The sequence below is a fragment of the Nerophis lumbriciformis genome, linkage group LG19 (genome assembly GCF_033978685.3).
Source record: "Nerophis lumbriciformis linkage group LG19, RoL_Nlum_v2.1, whole genome shotgun sequence".
Taxonomy (NCBI): Eukaryota; Metazoa; Chordata; class Actinopteri; order Syngnathiformes; family Syngnathidae; genus Nerophis; species Nerophis lumbriciformis.
This window is the reverse complement of record NC_084566.2, coordinates 16,263,358-16,285,028: the sequence shown is the minus strand read 5'-3', so window position 1 is coordinate 16,285,028 and position 21,671 is coordinate 16,263,358. Positions and strand designations below refer to the sequence as shown.

Sequence of the window (21,671 nt, the reverse complement as noted above, 5' to 3'; positions counted from 1 at the left end):
CTTATCGGATCTTCGTGGCATTCGATGGGACGTTGCAAAGCAGAGGGAAGAGACACACAGACCCTCACCTGTTCGTGCTGCTTGCCCCACGGGTCGACTATTTGTGGGCCCCGAACTATGATCTAAGGCCTTATCTTAGGCTCATTGCTCCACAGTGGCCTGCCATCCAGGTATCAACTGAACGTTTTTCCTGTTATCAACAAATTCGGTGGCATTCCATGAGAACAGATGTCAAGCAATTTGTCGCTGCCTGCTCTGTCTGTGCCTGCTACAAGTCATCCCAACAGGCTCCAGCTTTACTATTACGACCTTTCTCCATTCCTTTCCGACCGTGGTCTCATGTAGGATTGGAATTTATCACTAAACTTCCACCATCTAATGGTAACTCTGTCATTCTCACATTAGTAGACCGTTTCTCTATAATGGTACATTTTGTCACTCTGCCTAAGCTTCCTTCCGCCTTAGAGACCGCCGACTTCCTGGCCCAACATGTATTCCGGCTGCATTGCATTCCGGTGGAAGTGGTTTCTGACAGGGGTCCTCAATTCTTCTCAGCTGTCTGGAAGGAATTTTGTAAACCGTTGGGTGCATCCGCCTGCCTGTCCTCTGGGTACCACCCATAGACCAACGGCCAAACAGAGCGAGCTAACCAGGATGTTGAGGCAACGATTTGCTGTGTTTGCCACAAACCACCGGCCTCCTGGTTTTTCAATTTACCATGGATAGAGTATGCGCACAACACACTCCTCAGCTCAGCCCCAGGAGTTTCCCATTTCACGCAGCCTATGATTCCAACCTCTCATATTCCTATCATTGGAGGCAGAGTCCATAGTGCCATCTGTGTCTGCCTTTCTTCACCGTGAAGTGCAAACACCCTGTGCCAATTGGGCACACACTTAAAAGAACTGTCTCATCTCAATCTTGGGGATTATATTTCTATGGTAAACAAAAATACGGGACGGCGTGGCGCAGTGGAAGAATGGCCGTGCGCGACCCGAGGGTCCCTGGTTCAATCCCCACCTAGTACCAACCTCGTCATGTCCGTTGTGTCCTGAGCAAGACACTTCACCCTTGCTCCTGATGGGTGCTGGTTAGCGCCTTGCATGGCAGCTCCCTCCATCAGTGTGTGAATGTGTGTGTGAATGGGTAAATGTGGAAGTAGTGTCAAAGCGCTTTGAGTACCTTGAAGGTAGAAAAGCGCTATACAAGTACAACCCATTTATCATTTATTTATTTATTTACATGACGTATCTTGCTGAGCATTTGTTACATAGTAACGTATTACATGTCAATAGGAGTTTTATACTATATATGAAGGTTGAATGGAAGCAACTGTACTCTTTTAGTTGAATGTGTTTCAGAATTGCATCTATTTAACCTTTGTGGATTATATCACATGATGTCTGACAATCTGCAGACATATTTTTATTTGACTCAAGCAGAATTAAACTAGACGCATGGGTTTTGCAGCAATGTGAATACATGGGGAAAACAATATTTATTGGTGCAAAATTAACAGAATAAACCCTGTTGGAGACCCCTTTAGTGTCACTATCATAAAGTGTCATACAGCTGGAAACACCAAGTTTATGTCTAACAACTTAGATACACAACTAGTGTTTTGAGGGCAAAACATTATTATTATGACATCAAGACAGCAGAGTTGCAAAAAAAAAAGCACATACCTTGCCGATATGTTGCTTCCTTGTCGAAAAAAAACTATCTCCCAACTTCCCCAATTGCTCCTTTCTTCTGGAAAAACTGTCACTGCGGTAAAAAGTTTTTATTTCGAATCTGAATAGCTGAAAACTGGGCTAATAACTAGCGAGCTGTCGCCAAGCAAAGGCAGAGAGACAGCCAAGACAAAGCTAATGGCAAAAAGGACAAACTGCAATGAATTTGATAGGTGAGCGATCATACACGCTGGCATCGATTGACTTAGCCTGCGGCAAACTGTTGTGGCTCTGTTGTCATTCGATGGAACATATTTATATTTTACAGACTGTGTTTTAAATTCCAATGGTCATAAAAATACAGGACAAAGTACATCCCTTGCCAGTTCAATACGGAACTTGTACTTTTGTTTCTCTTTGTGAATACAGGACAATTCCGTTTTTTAAAGGGACTGTTGGCAACACTAGCTGCATTAGACTGCGAGCCGTGCTAGCTTGGCTAGCCTTGTCTAACGGACGAGTAAACAAAACACTATCCCTCCCCTTCACACACACAGGCCAGCACAAACACGTAGGCGGGTATTGATTTAGAACAGAATGGCTACTTGTGAACGTTTCAATGTTTTTAACTTGAATAAATAACATTATTTAAAAATAAAAAATAAAATGCTGGGGCAGGGGGGGCTCAACTGGGATTAAACAGATTTCTGACGGGGCTATAGTATATTTTATCCATACTAGAAAAAGGAAAACTGTGGATTTAAGAACATCAGACTTTATTTGAAGTTTAACACTTTTAATAATAAATACATTATTCAAGTCTGTCTACCCGTCTGTGGCGTCAGCGCTATCATTCGGCAAAACAAGAATGCCAGATAGCTACGGTGGCTGAGAAAAGTGACAACAAATGAAAACGCAACAAGACAATACCATGAATTCCATCTTTCAGCTACAGCACGATTGCAAAAGCCACAACAAATACAAATACAAAGCCGCGACAGAACTTTACGCCACAAAGGACGCAACAGACACGACGGAAGTGACCGTGAAGCAAGTTACAGTGATAGACTAACTTTCTGAACAAAGTATATTAGCATTATTGAAAAAGTAATTTAATTAATTAATTTGATTAGGACAATGCAAATTGATCAACATATGAGAATAGCATCATAGTAATACAGTATATGCCAGAATTAGCTAAAATACCTACATTTTTCATTTCATCTGTTGTCCTAAGGCAGGCACCATAAAAACAGACACACATTTACAAACAATATCATACATACATTCAAATATGACTTACAATAAATATTGACAATAAAACAGCATCAAATGTTGAGCATGCACATTACACATGGGTACAAGACTGATTTGTCTTTAATCACTGTTTTACTGTTTGTTTTTTTAAGTTGAATAGTTGACACAGTTCCTAATATGAGTTGGTAGTGTGTTCCATGCATGTGTGCCTCTAATTGAGACAACCATTTGACTAAATTCAGTCCTACGTCGTCGAATGTTACAATCACCCCTGGTTAGCGCTCTACTATTGACTGATTGCAGGTTTTTTTCTTAATAAAAACTTGTAGTGGTGGAGGGGCAAGCTCAATTAAAACCCTAAAAACCCTAAAAACAAAACATGCATCCAAAAATGTCTGATAGTTATCCAAATCTAAAATATACTTGCTACGAATATTACTATAATGATAGTGAAGAGTCTTTCTGTCTAAAACAGACATTTGTGGGTCTTTAGATAGCTTAGATAGTTTTCTTTTTATTAAAATGCAGACAGGAATTTTGTAGCCAATGGGACACTGGTACCATGGCTTTTTACATTATCAATAAAGTAACAGGTAGCTGTTTCTGGAGAGTGATATTTACGAAAACCAAATTGCATTGGATGAAGAGGGGTATGTCCACCGCATAGGTGTTCGGTTATCTGGGTGGCAACCCATTTCTCTGCTATTTTTGATACGATTGGTAAAATACTTATTGGCTGATAGTTCTCTGGTTTGGTCTTATCACCAGCCTTAAAAACTGGGGTAACTCTTGCAGTCTTCCATGTCAATGGCACTTTACCCTGATTTATAGATACATTAATCAAATGTGCAATAGGACTTGCAAGCACATCTTTCTGAATCTTTAGGAAATCGTTTGTGAAATCAAATGCGTCTCTTGCTTTTGAAGATTTTAGAGATGAAATGATTTTTAAAACCTCAGAGATAGTTATATTTTGTATATTAAATATTGACGTCGTATCATCCAGCAGCTTATATGTGATGTCTGAGCACTTTGAGTGGGCTGTTTTTAAATGGAACTGATCAAAAAAATCTATTCACACTATCAGTAATTATATCCACATTTCCAGTTAGTGTACATTTTACTTGGAGCTGTAGATCTCTTAAATGTGTATGTTTACTTTGCCTTAGTACCGTATTTTTCGGAGTATACAGTAAGTCGCACCGGAGTATAAGTCGCACCTGCCGAAAATACATTATAAAGAAGGAATAAAAACATATATAAGTTGCACTGGAGCCCGATGAAAAAAACTGCGACTTATAGTCCGAAAAATACGGTAGTTTAAGTTTGTCCATATATTTTTTTCATATTGCGGATCTGTTTTACAACTTTATTTCTAAGTGATGTAAAAATCTGGCGATCATTGGTAAATGCTGTTTTTAAGGATTTTTTTTTAAAGCATTGTCTCTGAAACGACGTGGTCGCATAGTGATGCGGGTGTGGTTCTCCCAAGGATGCAGACGGCTTCGGACACAGCTTGCAGGTACGAATATGATTTATTTAAAATATAAATCATACGGTGGATAAACAAAAAGACATGCACGTAGCACAAAAGGCAAGAAACAAAAGGACTAGCGTGGGAGCTAGCAGGCAAAATGGCATAGCGTGAAAACTAGCAGCTAAGGAACATGAAATAATCGTCGTCATCAGTTGTATGGGAACAAACTATGAAGCCAGACAGAGTGAGGCCAGAGCAAAGACTAAATAGCCCTCTGATTAGCGCCCGGGCAACAGGTGCGCGTCCCGAACACTAACCAGAGGCAGGTGCGCACAATCTGCCGTCATGGCAACAGAAACAAACTAAACTCAAGGTGCTGAAAACACGTGACACAAACATAAACAAACTCTGATCCGGGCAGCGGATCGTAACAGTCTCTTTCCTTCATTTGTTTTCTTATATCATTATCTATCCAGGGAAGATGTTTCTTTTTTTTTTTTTTAATTTACCCATTTTTGTAAACTTAGCTGAGGTTTTACTGCAGTGCCTCAGACTGGAAGTCTCTCCAGAGAGTGGTGAGGACGGCGGAAAAGATCATCAGGACCGCTCTTCCTCCTATCTAGGAGATCGCAAAAAGCCGCTGCCTGACCAGGGCTCAGAAAATCTGCAAAGACTCCTCCCACCCCCACCAAGGACTGTTTTCACTGCTGGACTCTAGAAAGAGGTTCCGCAGCCTCCGAAGCAGAATCTCCAGGTTCTGTAACAGCTTCTTCCCTCAGGCCGTAAGACTCTTGAACGCATCATAATTAAATTATCCCCTCAACTCCCCCCAAAATGGATTAACTCGCTGGAATAAAAAAGACGATATAACATACATCCATAAACGTGGACGCATGTGAAAAAGTGCAATATATTTATTTGTACAGTAATCTATTTATTTATTTATATATATTTATTTATTTTATATATATATTTATATATATTTATTTATTTATATATGCACCTTATTGCTTTTTTATCCTGCACTACCATGAGCTTATGTAACGAAATGTCGTTCTTATCTGTGCTGTAAAGTTCAAATATGAATGACAATAAAAAGGAAGTCTAAGTCTAAGTCTAACTTAGGTTTTTAATAACGCTGTTAGAGCTTGTCTCAATGTCATTGCTTCCCAGCACATAAGACCAATCGCGCTGATGCAATTCATTCTTTAAACTTTGTTGCTCACTTTTGGGTATAAATTCTTAGCTGCAACCTGTAGTAGGTGGAATTGAACATTGCCTCTTAATTTTCCTTGTACACAAAATAAAATTATGGTCAAAAAGACCTGTTAAGAAATTGAATGTCCTAGATTTTCTGTCGGGCTTATTAGTGAATATCAAATCAATTGTTGTTTTTGATGAATTAGTTAGTCTTGTTGGTCCTTGGATAACCTATGTTAAGTTATATTTATCAGCAAGTTGCTTAAATAAAAAAAAATCTGTCTTATTGTCCCAATTAACATTCAAGTCACCCATAAAAAATATTTCTCTATTTACAGTCTTTTAAAATTGCCTTAAACTGATCATAGAATATCTCCTATGCAGAAGGAGGTCAATTTATACAGATAATAGTAAATGACATTGCTGGGGACAGAGGTATATTCAGACCAATACATTCCAAATTGACTTCAGCAGGCCACTTCATTAATTCACATTTAAAAGTGTCCCTAACAAACACTATCCCCCCACCTGGGTCCTTTCCTCTATCTCTTCTGAATAATTTGTATCCTGGCATATTAATAGCAGCAGCTGGCAATGAATGAGTCAACCAGCTTTCTGTTGTTCCTAATATATAAATATTCAAGTCACTTAATAAATGCTGCATTTGATCTGTTTAAAAAAAATGCTGCATATGTTACCATGACCCAATAAAAGTCAATTTGGATTACAGATCGTGGGTTCCAAATAATTTTTGCATCGCTAAGAGTTGGAAAAAAAAGTGCATTTGGTGTTGTTTCCTAATAGCTGGGTGCAGGCCCTTCGGGGATTTTGATGTCAGCATTGCTGGTTTGGGTAGCTGTGGGGGATGCCCAGGTACCTGAGGCTGTAGTCCAGCTGCTGCTCCGATGATGGCCAAGGTACATCATCTGCCTCCACATTCCACTGCTCCTGCGCACGCTGGATGTCATGTCACTGGTTTTAATTTTTTTAGTATTTTTTATAACTGAAAAAGTGGTTACTACTTACTTACTTACTTTTACAACTTTGTTAATTACACCGTTATTGTGTTGTGGCGCTTGCATTTGTTGTAACGTTTCTGTACTACTGTAGTTTTCTATTAAAATGATAGAATTAAAATGAGAGAAGAATTGGCCAATAATAGGAATATAGGAAACTTCACCTGCAGCATCCAGTATTTAACAGTCACTACGATTTTTTTATTTTTTTGCTTAAATCTATGGAATCGAATTCAACTCACTGAATCGTTTTGGATAGCACCGTTCTAAAAAAATAATATTGTACCTGAATCGTATCGGCAACCACAAATTCTGAATCAAATGGATTCACTGTTAAAACAAATTGTTACACCCCTAAAAGACATTCAAATACAAATAAATAGTGTAGATAGACAAATGAAAATAGTTTTCTTGGTGTATCAGAAGAAAGAATGAGCTGGAAGCCTCGTTTTAAAAATATACAACGTAAATTGCAATAAATATCTCAATACTAAATAAAGCAATTTATGTTCTGGACCAGAAATCCTGGCACACACTCTATAAATTATTGTGTAGAAATATGGGGATATAACTATAGAATACGCTTTACTCACTTACTGTATTACAAAAAAGGTCAGTTAGAATAATCCACAATGTTGGTTATGGAGAACATAGTAACCCTTGAGAGAGGAAAAGTATAAACTTAGGGAAATGCTAAACCTAAAGCACTTGTATGCACAACTTGCACGTATCAAATCAAATCAAATCAACTTTATTTATAAAGCACATTTAAAATTTACCACAGGGGTAGCCAAAGTGCTGTACAATGGGCAGGTTAAAAGATGATACGAGAACCGAGCAAACACAACACAACACAAACAGAGTATAACACTGAATATCTTTAGTACATCAATATGTGGAATCAAATGATGGAAGAGACTGAGCAAATAGCTCAGAGTATACTAACATGTGGCTGTTCAAAAAACTGTACAAGCACATAGTGTTTACAACGTGTGAGGAGGAATAATGTATTATTGATTAAGGCAGAAATCAACACACTACTGTACTATTATTTGTCGCTTCTTCATGAGCATGAGGGTATTATCTCAAACTTTCCACCTACAACTGAACAATGTTCTGACAACAATAAATCCTATATTCATCGCTTCCCTTCCATGACCGGAGCCTTAAAAGGTCACAGTGCCAATGGTCAGTGATGGGTGTTGTCATGCCAAGATGGAGTGAGGAAAATAATTGTTAGGCTAACCATTCTGACTGAACCGGCAGATCCTTGGTCCACCTATGTATCACACCCTTGCCAGTTTATTGCTCGGTTCTTCACGGGGGTGCTGGAGCATTGGAAACAGGACTTGGGTGTTAGGAAGTGCCGGGTTGGGTTCCTCCTCTGAGGTCATGCTGCATTTTGGCTTTTTTTGGGGGTTACAGTGGGGGCCTCATGTCTCTAGCCTTTTTCTTAGTGCAGTGCATTTTGAGCACAGGAAGTAAACAAACATACTAATGATTGCTGTGATGTGATATGAAGAAAGGGTATGATTAAATAATCTTAGCTTTTTCCTACTCCCTTACAGACATGTTGAACTGTGAATTGTAAAAAAATTTGATTTTGATGTAACTTTGTTAGCATGTTCTAAATAAACTACTACTACTATTACACCCAACTACAGTAAACATGTTGCAGTAAGTTGTAGATGTTTTTTTTTTGGTTTCGGCTGTGCCCACGCTAACATTATCCCTGTTATAACACCAAAAGTGACTGTAAAATGTGCTTATTTTTTAGAACATGCACACACACTACGGTTGTAGTGCAAGTACCATTAAGTACATAGTTACTTAATAAATCAGGATAAGTTTCATGTTATCTACTGTAAATAAAACAGGCCCAAGCAGTAAAATCATTCCTGTTGTTAAATATATCAAGGGCCAGCAAAATAATTCAAAATAACTTCACAAATGAATCAGCATGCTCAAATAATGAACGAAAAATGTTAGAAGTGATTTATTTTCTTATTTTATTTTTTACTATTATAAAAACAAATAAACCATGCACAGTAGAACTTGCACCTGGCTCGCTGACAACAAGCTATCCATACACTTGGGTAAAACGGAATCCATCCTGTTTGGGTCCCACATCAACCTTAAGAAAGTCAATGACTTCACTATAAAAGTGGGTGACATTGTTATCACCAGGAAAGATGAGGTCACCGACCTACTAGGTTCCATTCTAGAGGCTAATCTTTCCTGTGATAAAATGGCAACCAAGGTAATCAAAAAGGTCAACCAACGAACAAGATTTCTCGATAGAATCTCCTCTCTGGTCAACAAAAGCACCATGAGGATTCTAGCGGGAACTCTCGTTCAACCCTTTTTCGATTACGCATGCACCTCCTGGTACCCTAGCACCTCCAAAACCCTCAAATCTAAACTCCAAACATCCCAGAACAAGCTAGTCAGATTACTTCTAGACCTCCACCCCAGATCCCACCTCACTCCTACCCACTTCTCCAAAGTGGGCTGGCTCAGGGTGGAGGACAGAGTAAAACAACTTGCACTGAGCCTAGTCTATAAAATCCGCTACACCTCCCTGATACCGAAGTACATGTCAAACTACTTCCTTAACGTATATGACCGCCATAACCACAACACCAGGGGGAGCTCCACTAACCACGTTAAACCCAGATTCATATCTAACAAAGGTCTTAACTCATTCTCTTTCTATGCCACATCAATGTGGAATGCGCTCCCAACAGGTGTAAAAGAAAGAGCATCTCTATCCTCCTTCAAAACCGCAATAAAAGTACACCTCCAGGCAACTTCAGCCCTAAACTAACACCCTCCCCGGATTGTTAATAATCAAATGTAAATAATCAAATGTAGATACTTTTTCTTATGCTTTCTGATCTCTCTCTCTCTATGTCCACTACTTGCTGTACATATTGTACCAAGTCAGACCTACACTGTTTCAATGTCCATTTCTCTGTTCTCAATTGTTGATGACTGAAGTGATGATAACAACCCAACCTAACCCCCCCTCCCCCCCTCCACATCCCACACCCCGGATTGTAAATAATGTGATGATAGTATATATCTGATAGTATAAATCTGTATCATGAATCAATTTAAGTGGACCCCGACTTAAACAAGTTGAAAAACTTATTCGGGTGTTACCATTTAGTGGTCAATTGTACGGAATATGTACTTCACTGTGCAACCTGCTAATAAAAGTCTCAATCAATCAATCAATCAATGGCATTAAGACATGAAAATTGCAGTAGGGAGTCCCTGATAATGTCTGTCCAAAGACATGTGTGAAATTTGCTTCATCTGAATAAATAAAATCAAATATAAAATGCACAACATAAAAATACTACAATTTCTTTCAAGTGGCAACTGTAAAAGTTGAAAAGACAACTCAGTTATTTGAAACAGTATACTTTTTCTGTCAGAGTAATTTGTTGATGCTCCCTAACTGAAACGCCTGGTGGTATGAGCTGGGAGCCTAGTTAACTCTTCTCTGGCAGCCCACATAGGGTGAGGTTGCAACTCACGCTCGCTGCACTTGATGAGCCCATCCGGACAAAAAAAAGCAAGGTAAATCCTATTTTGCTACATGAGTGTGTCTCAGTTGGGACGGACTTAGAGGTTCTTCTAGGGATGTGTGGATACAGCATCCAGCACCTGTTGCTGCCTCACCCGTCTCATCAGTAGTGAGGACGGAACAACGAGCATCACTCCAGCGTGGACCACATGGAGGAGCACACTGAGGCCAATTTCAGCGGGCATCACCTTGACGACAGCCCGGCCAGACTACAAAGCAGCGTGGTGTTCTCGGGACCGGTTTTTGTCCTTCTAATGGTGATGATGGTGACTTTGGTGGTGGTGACAGTTTTGGGGAACGCGCTGGTCATGTTTGCCTTTAAAGTGGACAAGAGTCTGAGGAGACAATGTAATTACTACTTCCTAAATTTGGCAATATCGGACTTTCTTGTCGGTAAGTAAACATTTATATGGTGTCAACAAATAGTGTGTACGATATATTACAAAATTAATGTCATTTTTTAAATTCCTGACTGAGTAGTTAAAACAGTAAAATATATACATTCTAACAGTTTTGATTTGAAGTTTGATTAACATGGTCAAACAGGTTATTCAATTAATCTGTTTTGTTTTGTTTAGGACTCATTCAATCTCAATACATTTTAATACAATATTTTTTAATGCAAAAGGCACACATTTTGCAACAGTTGGTAAAGGATCTCATTAGTGCTGTACCTGGAATTACCTTTATCCAAACATAAGTATTGTGTTACTTTTGCACACATGTTAACCGCCTGTTCTAACAAAAAAGCACTCCTGCATTCAGGAGCATTCTGCATCCCGGTATACATCCCCTACATCCTGACTGGAAGGTGGACACTGGGCAGAGGACTGTGTAAGCTGTGGCTGGTAATGGACTACCTGCTTTGCTCCGCATCAGTCTTCAGCATCGTCCTCATCAGCTATGACCGCTTCCTGTCAGTCACCAGCGCAGTGAGTGCTGAACTCCTCCCTTTATTTCCCCTTTAGTGGTACTTCAGTTGGCGGTGACCTTTGGGAGAAATAGAATATTAATATGTCATACACAAAGGCAAAAAGCAACAGAATTAATTGGATTTACATCTGCATGAAAAAATAGACATACAGTAATACCTCTATAATGAAATGCCCTTATGGATGTAAACATTTTGAAAAACAACCTAAATGTTCCATTAATCTATGTTTTACTTTTAGCATTTTTTTTGACGCTATCAAGGTAACAGTGAAGTGTAATGACAACTGTTAAACACCGCCCTGGCTCCTCAGCACAATATGGCTAAAGAGTGAAGATTCTCACCTCCCAGGTACACGCTGTAATCTGGGCAAATATTTTGACTCGGGGGCCACATTGAGAGAAAAAAATGTGTCTGGGGGGCCAATGTGTATGTGTGTATAAATTATATGTACACATTTATCTGTAAAAATCTGCTGTACAGTATGTGTGTTGGGGTCCCTTTTTTTCCAGGAACACTAATACCAAAAGTCACAATGTCCGATGGAATTCTACAAAAGTTATGACAGACCACCTCAAAAAACGGGTTATAATTTTGCAGTTTTTTACTGAATGGGACACCCAAAATGTACAAGAAAATAAAGAAAGTGGGATTTACAATATTAACTATGAACAATAAAACACTGAATATCAACATTTGACCATCGCTCCTCTTTTACTTCTCAGACCAGCTCCTCGATAGACATTTTTTACAATCAAGCAAAACACAAAAACATTTTAACAAACAGCAAAATATGAATGCAAAGTGTAATAAACACCTACAATATGATATATTATCACTTTAATGCAGATATTTGTTATACAAATTTGCTTTCGCATCTGTTCCTGACATATGCGTTTTGGGCTGGCTGCTCTGAAAACAAACTCTGTCCACTCTGCTTTGTTCCTCTTCTGAGCTGCTGTGACATAGATTACCGTAATAACTCCTATAACACTCAAAAGCACAGATTTCAACCATTGAAATACTTTCTATAGTTCAAGACTTACGGTCATTTAAAAATAGCACTGCACATCATAATGGCGGCTAGTTTTGATGTTAAAGATCTAAAACAATTATGTAGAACATCCGGCGGGATGGATTGAAAATCTTAATGGGCCGTAGGTCTGCTTTACCATGTTCATAATCACAAAGTTATTGGGATGGTAATCTTACAATAACTCACGATTCGATTCGATTCTTGGGCGACAATTAGATTCCTGATTCAACATGATTCATGATTCAAACCAATTCTTGCAATATATTATTTGATATAAAAATTAGAGTAAAACATTTTCAAAGCAGATTACAAAAGCACCTCTTGGCTGCTAACGTATTACATATATGCACAGCAAGAAAGTAAGTAAAAGAAGAACCTTAATGACTACAGCTTCTGACTACAACTGAACCTGAACCTGACCTCTAACATATATGGGGATATCCGCTGACGTTACTAAGGCAAAGTACGTCTCTAAAGTCTCAAATTCCAAATGGCTCGTTTGGAGCAAGTTTGGAAGTAGACAAGATTGTTTTATGAATATCTCCACTATTCCTCCATGATTTGATTCTACATTTTCGGGACTTATGTGGATCCAATTTACACAGCAACAGGTAAAAACATTTGGTAATGTATAATAGGATCCTTTAAGATGGTAACAGACAGACACACAATAAGATATATTTAGGGCCTGATCTACTAAAGGTTTGCGTGTACTAAAACACGCGCAAACCTGATAGCACACGCAAAGCTGATCCACTAAACATGTGCAAAGTAGATTGCGTCTGTTAAATAGGCACAATATGGCGTGCCATCCATTTTGCGTCTGTGTTCCTTAATAAAAATCATCTAACTCCCACAATATTTGGACGAGAAAATGCAAATATAATTATTTAGCACGCACAATGTGATTTATCAACACTCATCACTGTTTTGCGAGCACTATTTAGCCTCTTATTTAGCACCTGTTAGAGGGACATGCAAACAGTTTCACACACAGACAGACGATGGACAGACGAGGCACTACATGTGCGTGTCAACATATTGTCTTTTCAGCAATTTCCTTTTATAATTTTATAGCTGCTGGATGACTTTAGGGGCTGATTAAAACAAAATTAATTTGATGTGTTTTGGTGTCTGCTGGCATTTTTTAAATGTAATTTATTTGTTTTCCTTTAGGAAATATATTACTATAATATATATCCATAATGAAAATACGCCTTTCATTGTGTTCATTTTCTTGCCTTGGAGATATTACAGACGCACAAATGCGCTGGCGATGCAATCCATAGCCTCGCGCACAGAATTGTCAGTGTGCATATTTTTCTGTTGTCTAGATTGCAATTCCAAAAAGGTGTTACAGATTATACATGTGCCGTCGGTTAAACACATCGCATGATAACATGAATGTACTATAAATGCGATTGTCCCTGTAGTAAAAGCCCCGTATGCAAGCAAAATCTTTTAGATAAGGCGGTCTGCACCACTCTTCAAATGCACACGCAGTGTTAGTAGATCACATGCAACAAGCCCACTCATGGTCCACGTTCTTTTATTTTTTTTATACACAATGTCCAGCTTGTGGTATTTCGATTCAAGTAAATCAGGCCCTTAGTCTATACGATTTTTTTGTGGGTGTTTTAAAGTAAACAAATCATAAATGGTTATGATCACCCTTTAGGTTTGACTGCATTCAATATATGGCTTTGTTGGCAGGCAGATTCCCACTGTTGACGACTTGTGGCTTCGTTCCTAACTAGTAAGTGTGTCAGGTCACTGGTTAGGGTGTCAGTACCGTCACATTCTCCCACATGTGCCCATCTGCACAGGTTAATCATGGCTGACCCAGTTAAGCCCTGTGCTACCTACTACTGATGCTCTTTGCCCAGTGACGTAGAACAAAATTGGCTTTGGAAAACAGAAAAACAAACACTGTGCTAAATGTTCTTTCTAAAACTCTCCACATCTCCATTGAAACGCTCATCCTGCACATGTGTTGCCAACCTAAAAGTGGGATGAGGGGTCGGCGTGGTAGACAAAGACAGCGTTCTCCTTTCACAAGCAAACACTTTACATCAGAGCGATGAATACAAATAACACCAGAAAAACAGTGCGAGAGGTTCTTCTTTAATTAGCCAGCTTTGATCATTGACGTCCTCCTCTTGGCGCCGCCATCGTCCTGCCAACATCAAGATCAATCGTGGCAGAAGGAGAGAACTGGCGGGCCAAACAGCATTTTTCTTAAAAGCCTTTCCCTCTGAACACTGACAGACAAATGGTTGTCAGTGGTGACACAACAGAAGTCTTTGAAAGGAAAAGATGGAAGTCAAATTAGATGCAGAGGGTGGGGACACGGGTTAGCACATTGCTACAAGGGAAGAGTTTGATTCATATTTGACAGTTTATCAGTGGCGATTGCTCAAAGAGTGCTAAAAATGTCAAAAGATAAGTGGTCAAATATGTACTTTTGTGTTAATGAATTCACTAAATGCGCGCTAGAATGCATTCTACTTTTGTTCTGATTTACCTCCTTTCTCGACAGCTGACACAACTTTCTTCTCATTCATCGTAGTGGTGTCACATTGCATTAAACAGTGTTGAAGCTGACTTTGACTTCAATGGGGGAACATAAAGTGGGTCGTTCCACTGCAGCTAAACTACACAGTCATTGGATAAATTCTCAGCTTTGTACCACCCATCGGATACTTGGCGTCTATGGAAAAGAATAGAAAGTGGGCTTGGCCTCTGCTGGCCTGGATGCTGAGCTTCAACATAATGATTGAATGACCTGCCTGAGGTTGAATTAGGGCTGGGCGATATGGCCTTTTTTTAATATCTCGATATTTTTAGGCCATATCGCGATACACGATATATATCTCGATATTTTGCCTTAGCCTTGAATGAACACTTGATACATATAATCACAGCAGTATGATGATTCTATGTGTCTACATTAAAACATTCTTGTTCATACTGCATTAATATATGCTACTTTTAAACTTTCATGCAGAGAGGGAAATCACAACTAAGTCAATTTAGCAAAACTGTATTTATTAAACAGTTATTAAGCAGTGGCACAAACATTCCTGTCATTTCCAAAACAGAAAGTGCAAGACTGTCAGAGACATTTTAAAACAAGCTATAAGTGCACTTTTGTGAATGATGTCACTAAGATGACATTTCAAAACAACACTAAATTAAAGTGCACTTTACAGAACGCCACTACAATAGTTTAAAACAAATAAAGCGCACTTTTGTGCATGATGACACACAAGATATTTCAATAAGTGTCACATAAAAATGAGCTGCATATCAAACAGTATATGTCCTACGGTGTTGATGTGGAAACAGTTGCTTCAGCATTTAGTTGGTGTGGCACCGAACGGAGATGTTGACATGTAAAGACATATTCCCGCTTGAAGCCAAACCACCGTCAGACGATGGACCCCGTGCTGTTTTTCTTGGGAATTAATTATTCCTCCATTTGTTACTAGATTCACACCTTTTTTCTCTCGTATTACCACTCAAACCACACCGTTAGCTGTTAGCATCACAGCTAACGTTACCATGTCGCTACCTGTCTGTTCCGCGGGAGCGTGTGACGTTGCTCACGTGACAGTATGTGACGTATGTAAGAAGGTGCGCTTGTTTTAAGTCTCTGTGAGAAGGAGAGACAGGAAAGAGTGAGAAACGCATGCAGTGTAATGCCCCGCAGCTAAAAGCAACTGCCTGAGAACGTATACTCGAATATCACGATATAGTCATTTTCTATATCGCACAGAGACAAAACCGCCCAGCCCTAGGTTGAATACCTTTTTGAGTGACAGCAAAATAAGCAAATTATCAATTTTGAAATATAACCACTGTCAGAGATTTTTTCAAGTTTCATTCTGTCATTTACGTGGATAATTTACAACCTCTATGTGACATTTTCTTTGTAAAATCTACTATCTTTATATGTATGTATACAGTCGTGGTCAAAAGTTTACATACACTTGTGAAGGACATAATGTCATGGCTGTCTTGAGTTTCCAATCATTTCTACAACTCTTATTTTTTTGTGATAGAGTGATTGGAGCACATACTTGTTTGTCACAAAAAACATTCATGAAGTTTGGTTCTTTTATGAATTTATTATGGGTCTACTGAAAATGTGACCAAATCTGCTGGGTCAAAAGTATACATACAGCAACATACATTATCAATTTTGGTGATGTAGAAAAGTTACAATCAAATCAAATTAGCTTCATGGCATGGCCTCTTAACTTCATGTGAGTGATTATGAATGATGACACCTGTTGACTTCTCTGAGCCCATTTAAATAGGGCTCATGTGATGCAGTCATTAGACTCCGTTACGCGACAATGGGAAAGTCAAAGGAACTCAGCACAGATCTGAAAAAACGAATCATTGACTTGAAAAAGTCAGGAAAGTCACTTGGAGCCATTTCAAAGCAGCTTAAGGTCCCAAGAGCAACTGTGTAGACAATTGTTCGTAAGTATAAAGTGCATGGCACAGTTTTGTCACTGCCACGATCAGGAATAAAATGCAAGCTATCACCTGCTGTTGAGAGAAAATTGGTCAGGTTGACCAAAAAGCAGGTCTGCAATGAATTGGAAGCTGCTGGAACACATGTGTCAGTGTCCAGAGTCAAGAGTGTTTTGCATCTCCATGAACTGAGAGGCTACCATGCAAGAAGAAAGCCCTTGCTCCAGAAGCGACACCTTAAGGCTCGTCTAAAGTTTGCTGCTGATCACATGGACAAAGATAAGACCTTCTGGAGGAAAGTTCTGTGGTCAGATGAAACAAAAATTGAGCTGTTTGGCCACAATACCCAGCAATATGTTTGGAGGAGAAAAGGTGAGGCCTTTAATCCCAGGAACACCATCCATACCGTCAAGCATGGTGTTGTTAGTATTATGCTCTGGGCCTGTTTTGCTGCCAATGGAACTGGTGCTTTACAGAGAGTACGTGGGACTATGAAAAAGGAGGATTACCTCCAAATTCCTCAGGACAACCTAAAATCATCAGCCTGGAGGTTGGGTCTTGGGCGCAGTTGGGTGTTCCAACAGAACAATGACCCCTAACACACGTCAAAAGTGGTAAAGGAATGGCTAAATCAGGCTAGAATTAAGGTTTTAGAATGGCCTTCTCAAAGTCCTGACTTAAACCCCATTGAGAACATGTGGACAATGCTGAAGAAACAAGTCCATGTCAGAAAACCAACAAATTTAGCTGAACTGCACCAATTTTGTCAAGAGGAGTGGTCAAATATTCAGCCAGAATCTTGCCAGAAGCTTGTGGATGGCTACCAAAAGCGCCTTATTGCAGTTAAACTTGCCAAGGGACATGTAACCAAATATTAACTTTGCTGTATGTATACTTTTGACCCAGCAGATTTGGTCACATTTTCAGTGGACTCATAATAAATTCATAAAAGAACCAGACTTCATGAATATTTTTTGTGACCAACAAGTATGTGCTCCAATCACTCTATCACAACAAAATAAGAGTTGTAGAAATCAGTACTTATTCTGCTGTTACTACAGACTGTTGTCTAGATTTGTGGATTCGACATCAGCAACAAGTAGGAAAGAATAATGTATGAACCATACACAGCCATAACATCCTGGTTAAACACTGCTGTGGGATGGCACTAAGCTTGATGTTTGCAGCGGTTTGGTGGCTGCCTACAGGGCACTTGCTTTTGAACAAGACACAATCATTATATCTCGACATCTTTCTGGTTAAACCATAAGCATGGAGCATAGGACAAGGCCGCGTTACAAAACCATATAATCTTACTCACTGGTCCAACAGGAACAAAGCAACCATAGCATTTGTTTTAAATTGTTTTAGTTCTCTCCTGTGAATGAGCATGCGTGACGGACATGCACGTAATCTTTTCATTTGGGGGGAAAGGGCATTTCTTAAAAAGTTAATTTTCCAATTGTCACAAAATATATATTTGTTGGTTGTTTTTTTTTTATTATCTTTGTTATTTGTTAATATTTATCCATTAGTTGTTGTCTTGAACCACTATCTGTAACATGATAGTCGTTAGTGGTGTTCTTATATTTTGTTGGTTTAAAAATTGTAATTTGGAACCCGGTGCAAACTGAACCTTTAACCAGGAGTTGTTGCAAATCACAACAAACATGGTGTTGTCGGACAGACAGAGCACAAAAAGCGCAGTCAAGATTATCCCAAAGTGATCAGTTAGGGTAAAGTCAGGACTCTGCCACTACATTATTTCTATTGCAAATGTGTGCTGGTATAGTCTCTGATAAACATGGCTGTGGGGAGCCACATGCTATGCCAGTGTTGTCATCTTAGATTGAGTTCAGTCCAAAATTGTGGAGTTATGGGATTGCCGCCAGCTTCAGAATCAAATTTCACACTCAGCATTGAGATTGCCTTCCATGATGGAGATGCTGCCCAAGTTCCCAACAGCTTCAAAAATAACCCCACCAAAGGGTGCTACTCTCTCAGTGCATCAATCAGCATTGCATTCTCCCAATATTCTTCATCGATCCACTTTGGGGGCAGCCTTGCTTGAGCGTTCAATCAGGCAACTGATTATCAGCACCTCGAGTAGGCTGACCAGGTAAATAAGCAGCACAGGCAGTGAAGATTTCGAATGAGTGCAATAGACATACCACGTTGTGCTGATCATCCCAAAAATATATGTTTCTTACTAATGGCATAATTTCAAAGTCTTTCAAACAATGAAAGAGGTAATTCATATCTACAACAACGGCAAAATGTAGCAGCAGTTGTAGACTGACCTCTGCTCTTATTTACTGCAGGTGAGTTACCGGGCCAGACAGAGAGTGTCTCATCCAGCCATCATCAAGATGACTGCTGTGTGGGTCCTGGCCTTTGTCCTCTACAGCCCAGCCATCATCCTGTGGGAGGTAGTGGTGGGCCGAAGTTGGGTGCCAGAGGACGAGTGCTTTGCAGAGTTCTATCATTCCTGGTACTTCCTGCTGTGCGCCTCGATGCTGGAGTTTTTTTCCCCTTTTATCTCGGTGGCTTTCTTCAACCTCAGCATTTATATTAACATACGCCGGAGGAGGCTCCGCTGTCGAGAGGCTCATCTTAACCTTCAGCTGGCTGAAACTGTGTCCACTCAGGGGGAAGGTATCCCCTTGTCCCACACCTGGGGATTGGGGGCGAAGCTGGCCGCGAGGGGCGCTGTCCACTCCCCGACTTCCTCTCCCAATTTGGGCAAACTGGATCCATCGAGCAGCAGGGCAGCCCAGCCAAACCGTCTGTCCAGAGATAAGAAAATTGCAAAGTCTCTGGCCATCATTGTGTGTGTGTTTGGCATCTGCTGGGCACCGTACACCCTACTGATGATCATCCGTGCTGCCTGCAGAGGGCGATGCATCCCGCATCACTGGTATGAGGTCACCTTCTGGCTCCTGTGGCTCAACTCTGCCATTAACCCTTTCCTTTACCCACTGTGTCACAGCAGCTTTCGGAGGGCCTTTGCTAAGATTCTATGCCCAAAACTGCGTAGTTCGACAACCCCCCCTTTAGCTGTCCTTCGAGCTGACCAGTGACCACCAGATATTCCCCCCAAAACTGTGGCGTATTAACTATGATCTAACATAATGCTCACATACTATTGTGTGAAAGTCATCATATATTGCCATTCAAAATAATGCTTTTCATAATGATGCTTTCACACACAATAAATGCCTAAAATGTTTTGTCCCAAACACAATGTAGATTTTTTTGGTTATAAATGTCTGTCATTTCACTGGGATGTTAATCAAAAAAACATACCGTAAATGATACTATCATCATCCTAAAATGTATTATTTTTTTTGTCATCCTATAAAGGACTATATATTACACAATACAAAGTGACTGAATAAAACAATATAAAACATGACTGATTAATGCAATGCAGAACTGTTATATAGTGTAAAATAAACAAATTCTAATGGTAAACTGCATAAAAAGATCAAAACATGTTTACAACTGCTGTACTGTACCACTTAACTGTGATATCAGGGTGTGTGTTTGGACCTGTGCCACTAGATGTCACCATTCATCTTCGAGGCTTCTGCTGTGTGCAAAGTGCCACAACTTCAAAGTTTCCTCATTGACCCAAATTGCTCTGACTGCAGTGAGAGTGTGTGTTTGAATTAACACTTAAATGCAAAGCACTGAAGTCTCTGCACCAACTTTGTGAGTGATTTTAGCTCCAGGCAGAGAAATATAACCTAATAATTCTTGGGGGGAAAAAAGAGAGAAGATTGTACATGTGCTTTTGCTATCGTGTTTTTTTTACATGTAGAACTCATAAATACTGTTATGGACTTTTAAGTGTTTTCACGCTTGTAAAAAGCAATATAATTTTAAAGAAAAATGTTTGACTATTGAGAAAATATGTTTCTTTTTGTGACAAATGTAGCCCATTATGCATGAATTAAAATAAATGACTTGAACTCTGTTCTGCACTACAAACAACATTATGAGTTGTAAATGCTTTTGTTGATTTTTTTTACCTCCAGACTGCAGGTTAATCATCATTTGGTTTGATGAATTCCAGGAGTTTTGTTCAACTCATTGGAGTGGTAATTACGCCATAATGTTAGATAGGGGGGTTGTGCAGGTGCCAGGGTCCCACGGGGGACTCCCATTGTTCTAAATGTCGCTGCTGCCTGTGAGGACATCTGGGCTCACGGTCAGGTGCGTGGAGGACAGGCACAGCTGCATGGACCCCAACCCCCTTTCCCAGTCTTGGGGGTGTGCACCGACCCACACTTCTGACTATGTGGGGTTGAGTTTTAGGCCCTTTTCCGTCGAGATGACAGTCCTGCATTTACCAGCAGAATGGAGAGCTGGGGTTTATTCCCTGTGCGTGTGTAACTACGTGATGGTGAGGGGCGCTTGCACTGTGTACAGTAATATCAGCAGGAGAGCTGCTATTGATTTTGATGATAGATTGAAATGTCATGGCATGGCATGTGTGCGCCACAACACTAGGCTGCGTTTGGGAACCGTTGCAGGGATCATATCAGAACGTGGAGGAAAACACAGATGTAATGTGGTAATCCGGTAATCATGCATGTCTGCAAGCGTGCCTGTAGTAGATTTTTTGTCCAAATTAACACAGTGTGTGTTGATGACTTTGTTTGGAGATTTGGATGTTTGTATCTGAAAGGTAAGATCCCTAATGGCGAGCACATGTGTACAAGTTTATAGAGCTGTATTAGAAGAGAGTCTAGATAACCCCTTGGAATATATACTTTATTAAATGACTGTACTGACCCAGGTACTGTGTAATATAAGACAGTGTTTTTCATTGGCAAAAAGTTTGAAAAATATTTTTATGGTGTGGAGGTTTATACATACATGCAAACCAAGAGGTGGCACCAAACCACTTCTTCTCAAGTGAGTCAGAGCTTTTCTTCCTATGACACAAAAAAAGTGTCTCAGGTTGCGCTAACTGCAGTGTTGTGAGGTTCATTT

At 39.7% G+C, this 21,671-nt stretch overlaps 1 protein-coding gene and 1 long non-coding RNA gene across 2 annotated transcripts in view; one reads left to right on the top strand and one right to left on the bottom strand.

Moving 5' to 3' along the window:
* Positions 1-21,671, bottom strand: part of LOC133618791 (uncharacterized) — a 64,149-nt gene that overhangs the window by 13,199 nt on the left and 29,279 nt on the right. Inside the window, exon 3 of the long non-coding RNA XR_009817338.1 lies at positions 11,079-11,208. This is a non-coding gene — a long non-coding RNA (uncharacterized lncRNA). The remainder of the gene's footprint in view (positions 1-11,078; positions 11,209-21,671) is intronic.
* Positions 10,275-20,555, top strand: LOC133618790 (histamine H3 receptor-like). Its single transcript, XM_061979500.2, has 3 exons — positions 10,275-10,611; positions 10,984-11,150; positions 18,992-20,555. Exons 1-3 carry the CDS (start codon positions 10,368-10,370, stop codon positions 19,748-19,750), a joined length of 1,170 nt encoding a protein of 389 aa, XP_061835484.1. The 5' UTR covers positions 10,275-10,367; the 3' UTR covers positions 19,751-20,555.

Excerpts from the sequence above, each read along its gene's own strand:
- LOC133618790 (XM_061979500.2), top strand. The coding sequence starts at position 10,368 with ATGGAGGAGCACACTGAGGCCAATTTCAGCGGGCATCACCTTGACGAC. Across the intron at positions 10,612-10,983 it reads AATATCGGACTTTCTTGTCG|GAGCATTCTGCATCCCGGTA; the intron begins GTAAGTAAACAT and ends TCCTGCATTCAG. Across the intron at positions 11,151-18,991 it reads TCCTGTCAGTCACCAGCGCA|GTGAGTTACCGGGCCAGACA; the intron begins GTGAGTGCTGAA and ends TATTTACTGCAG.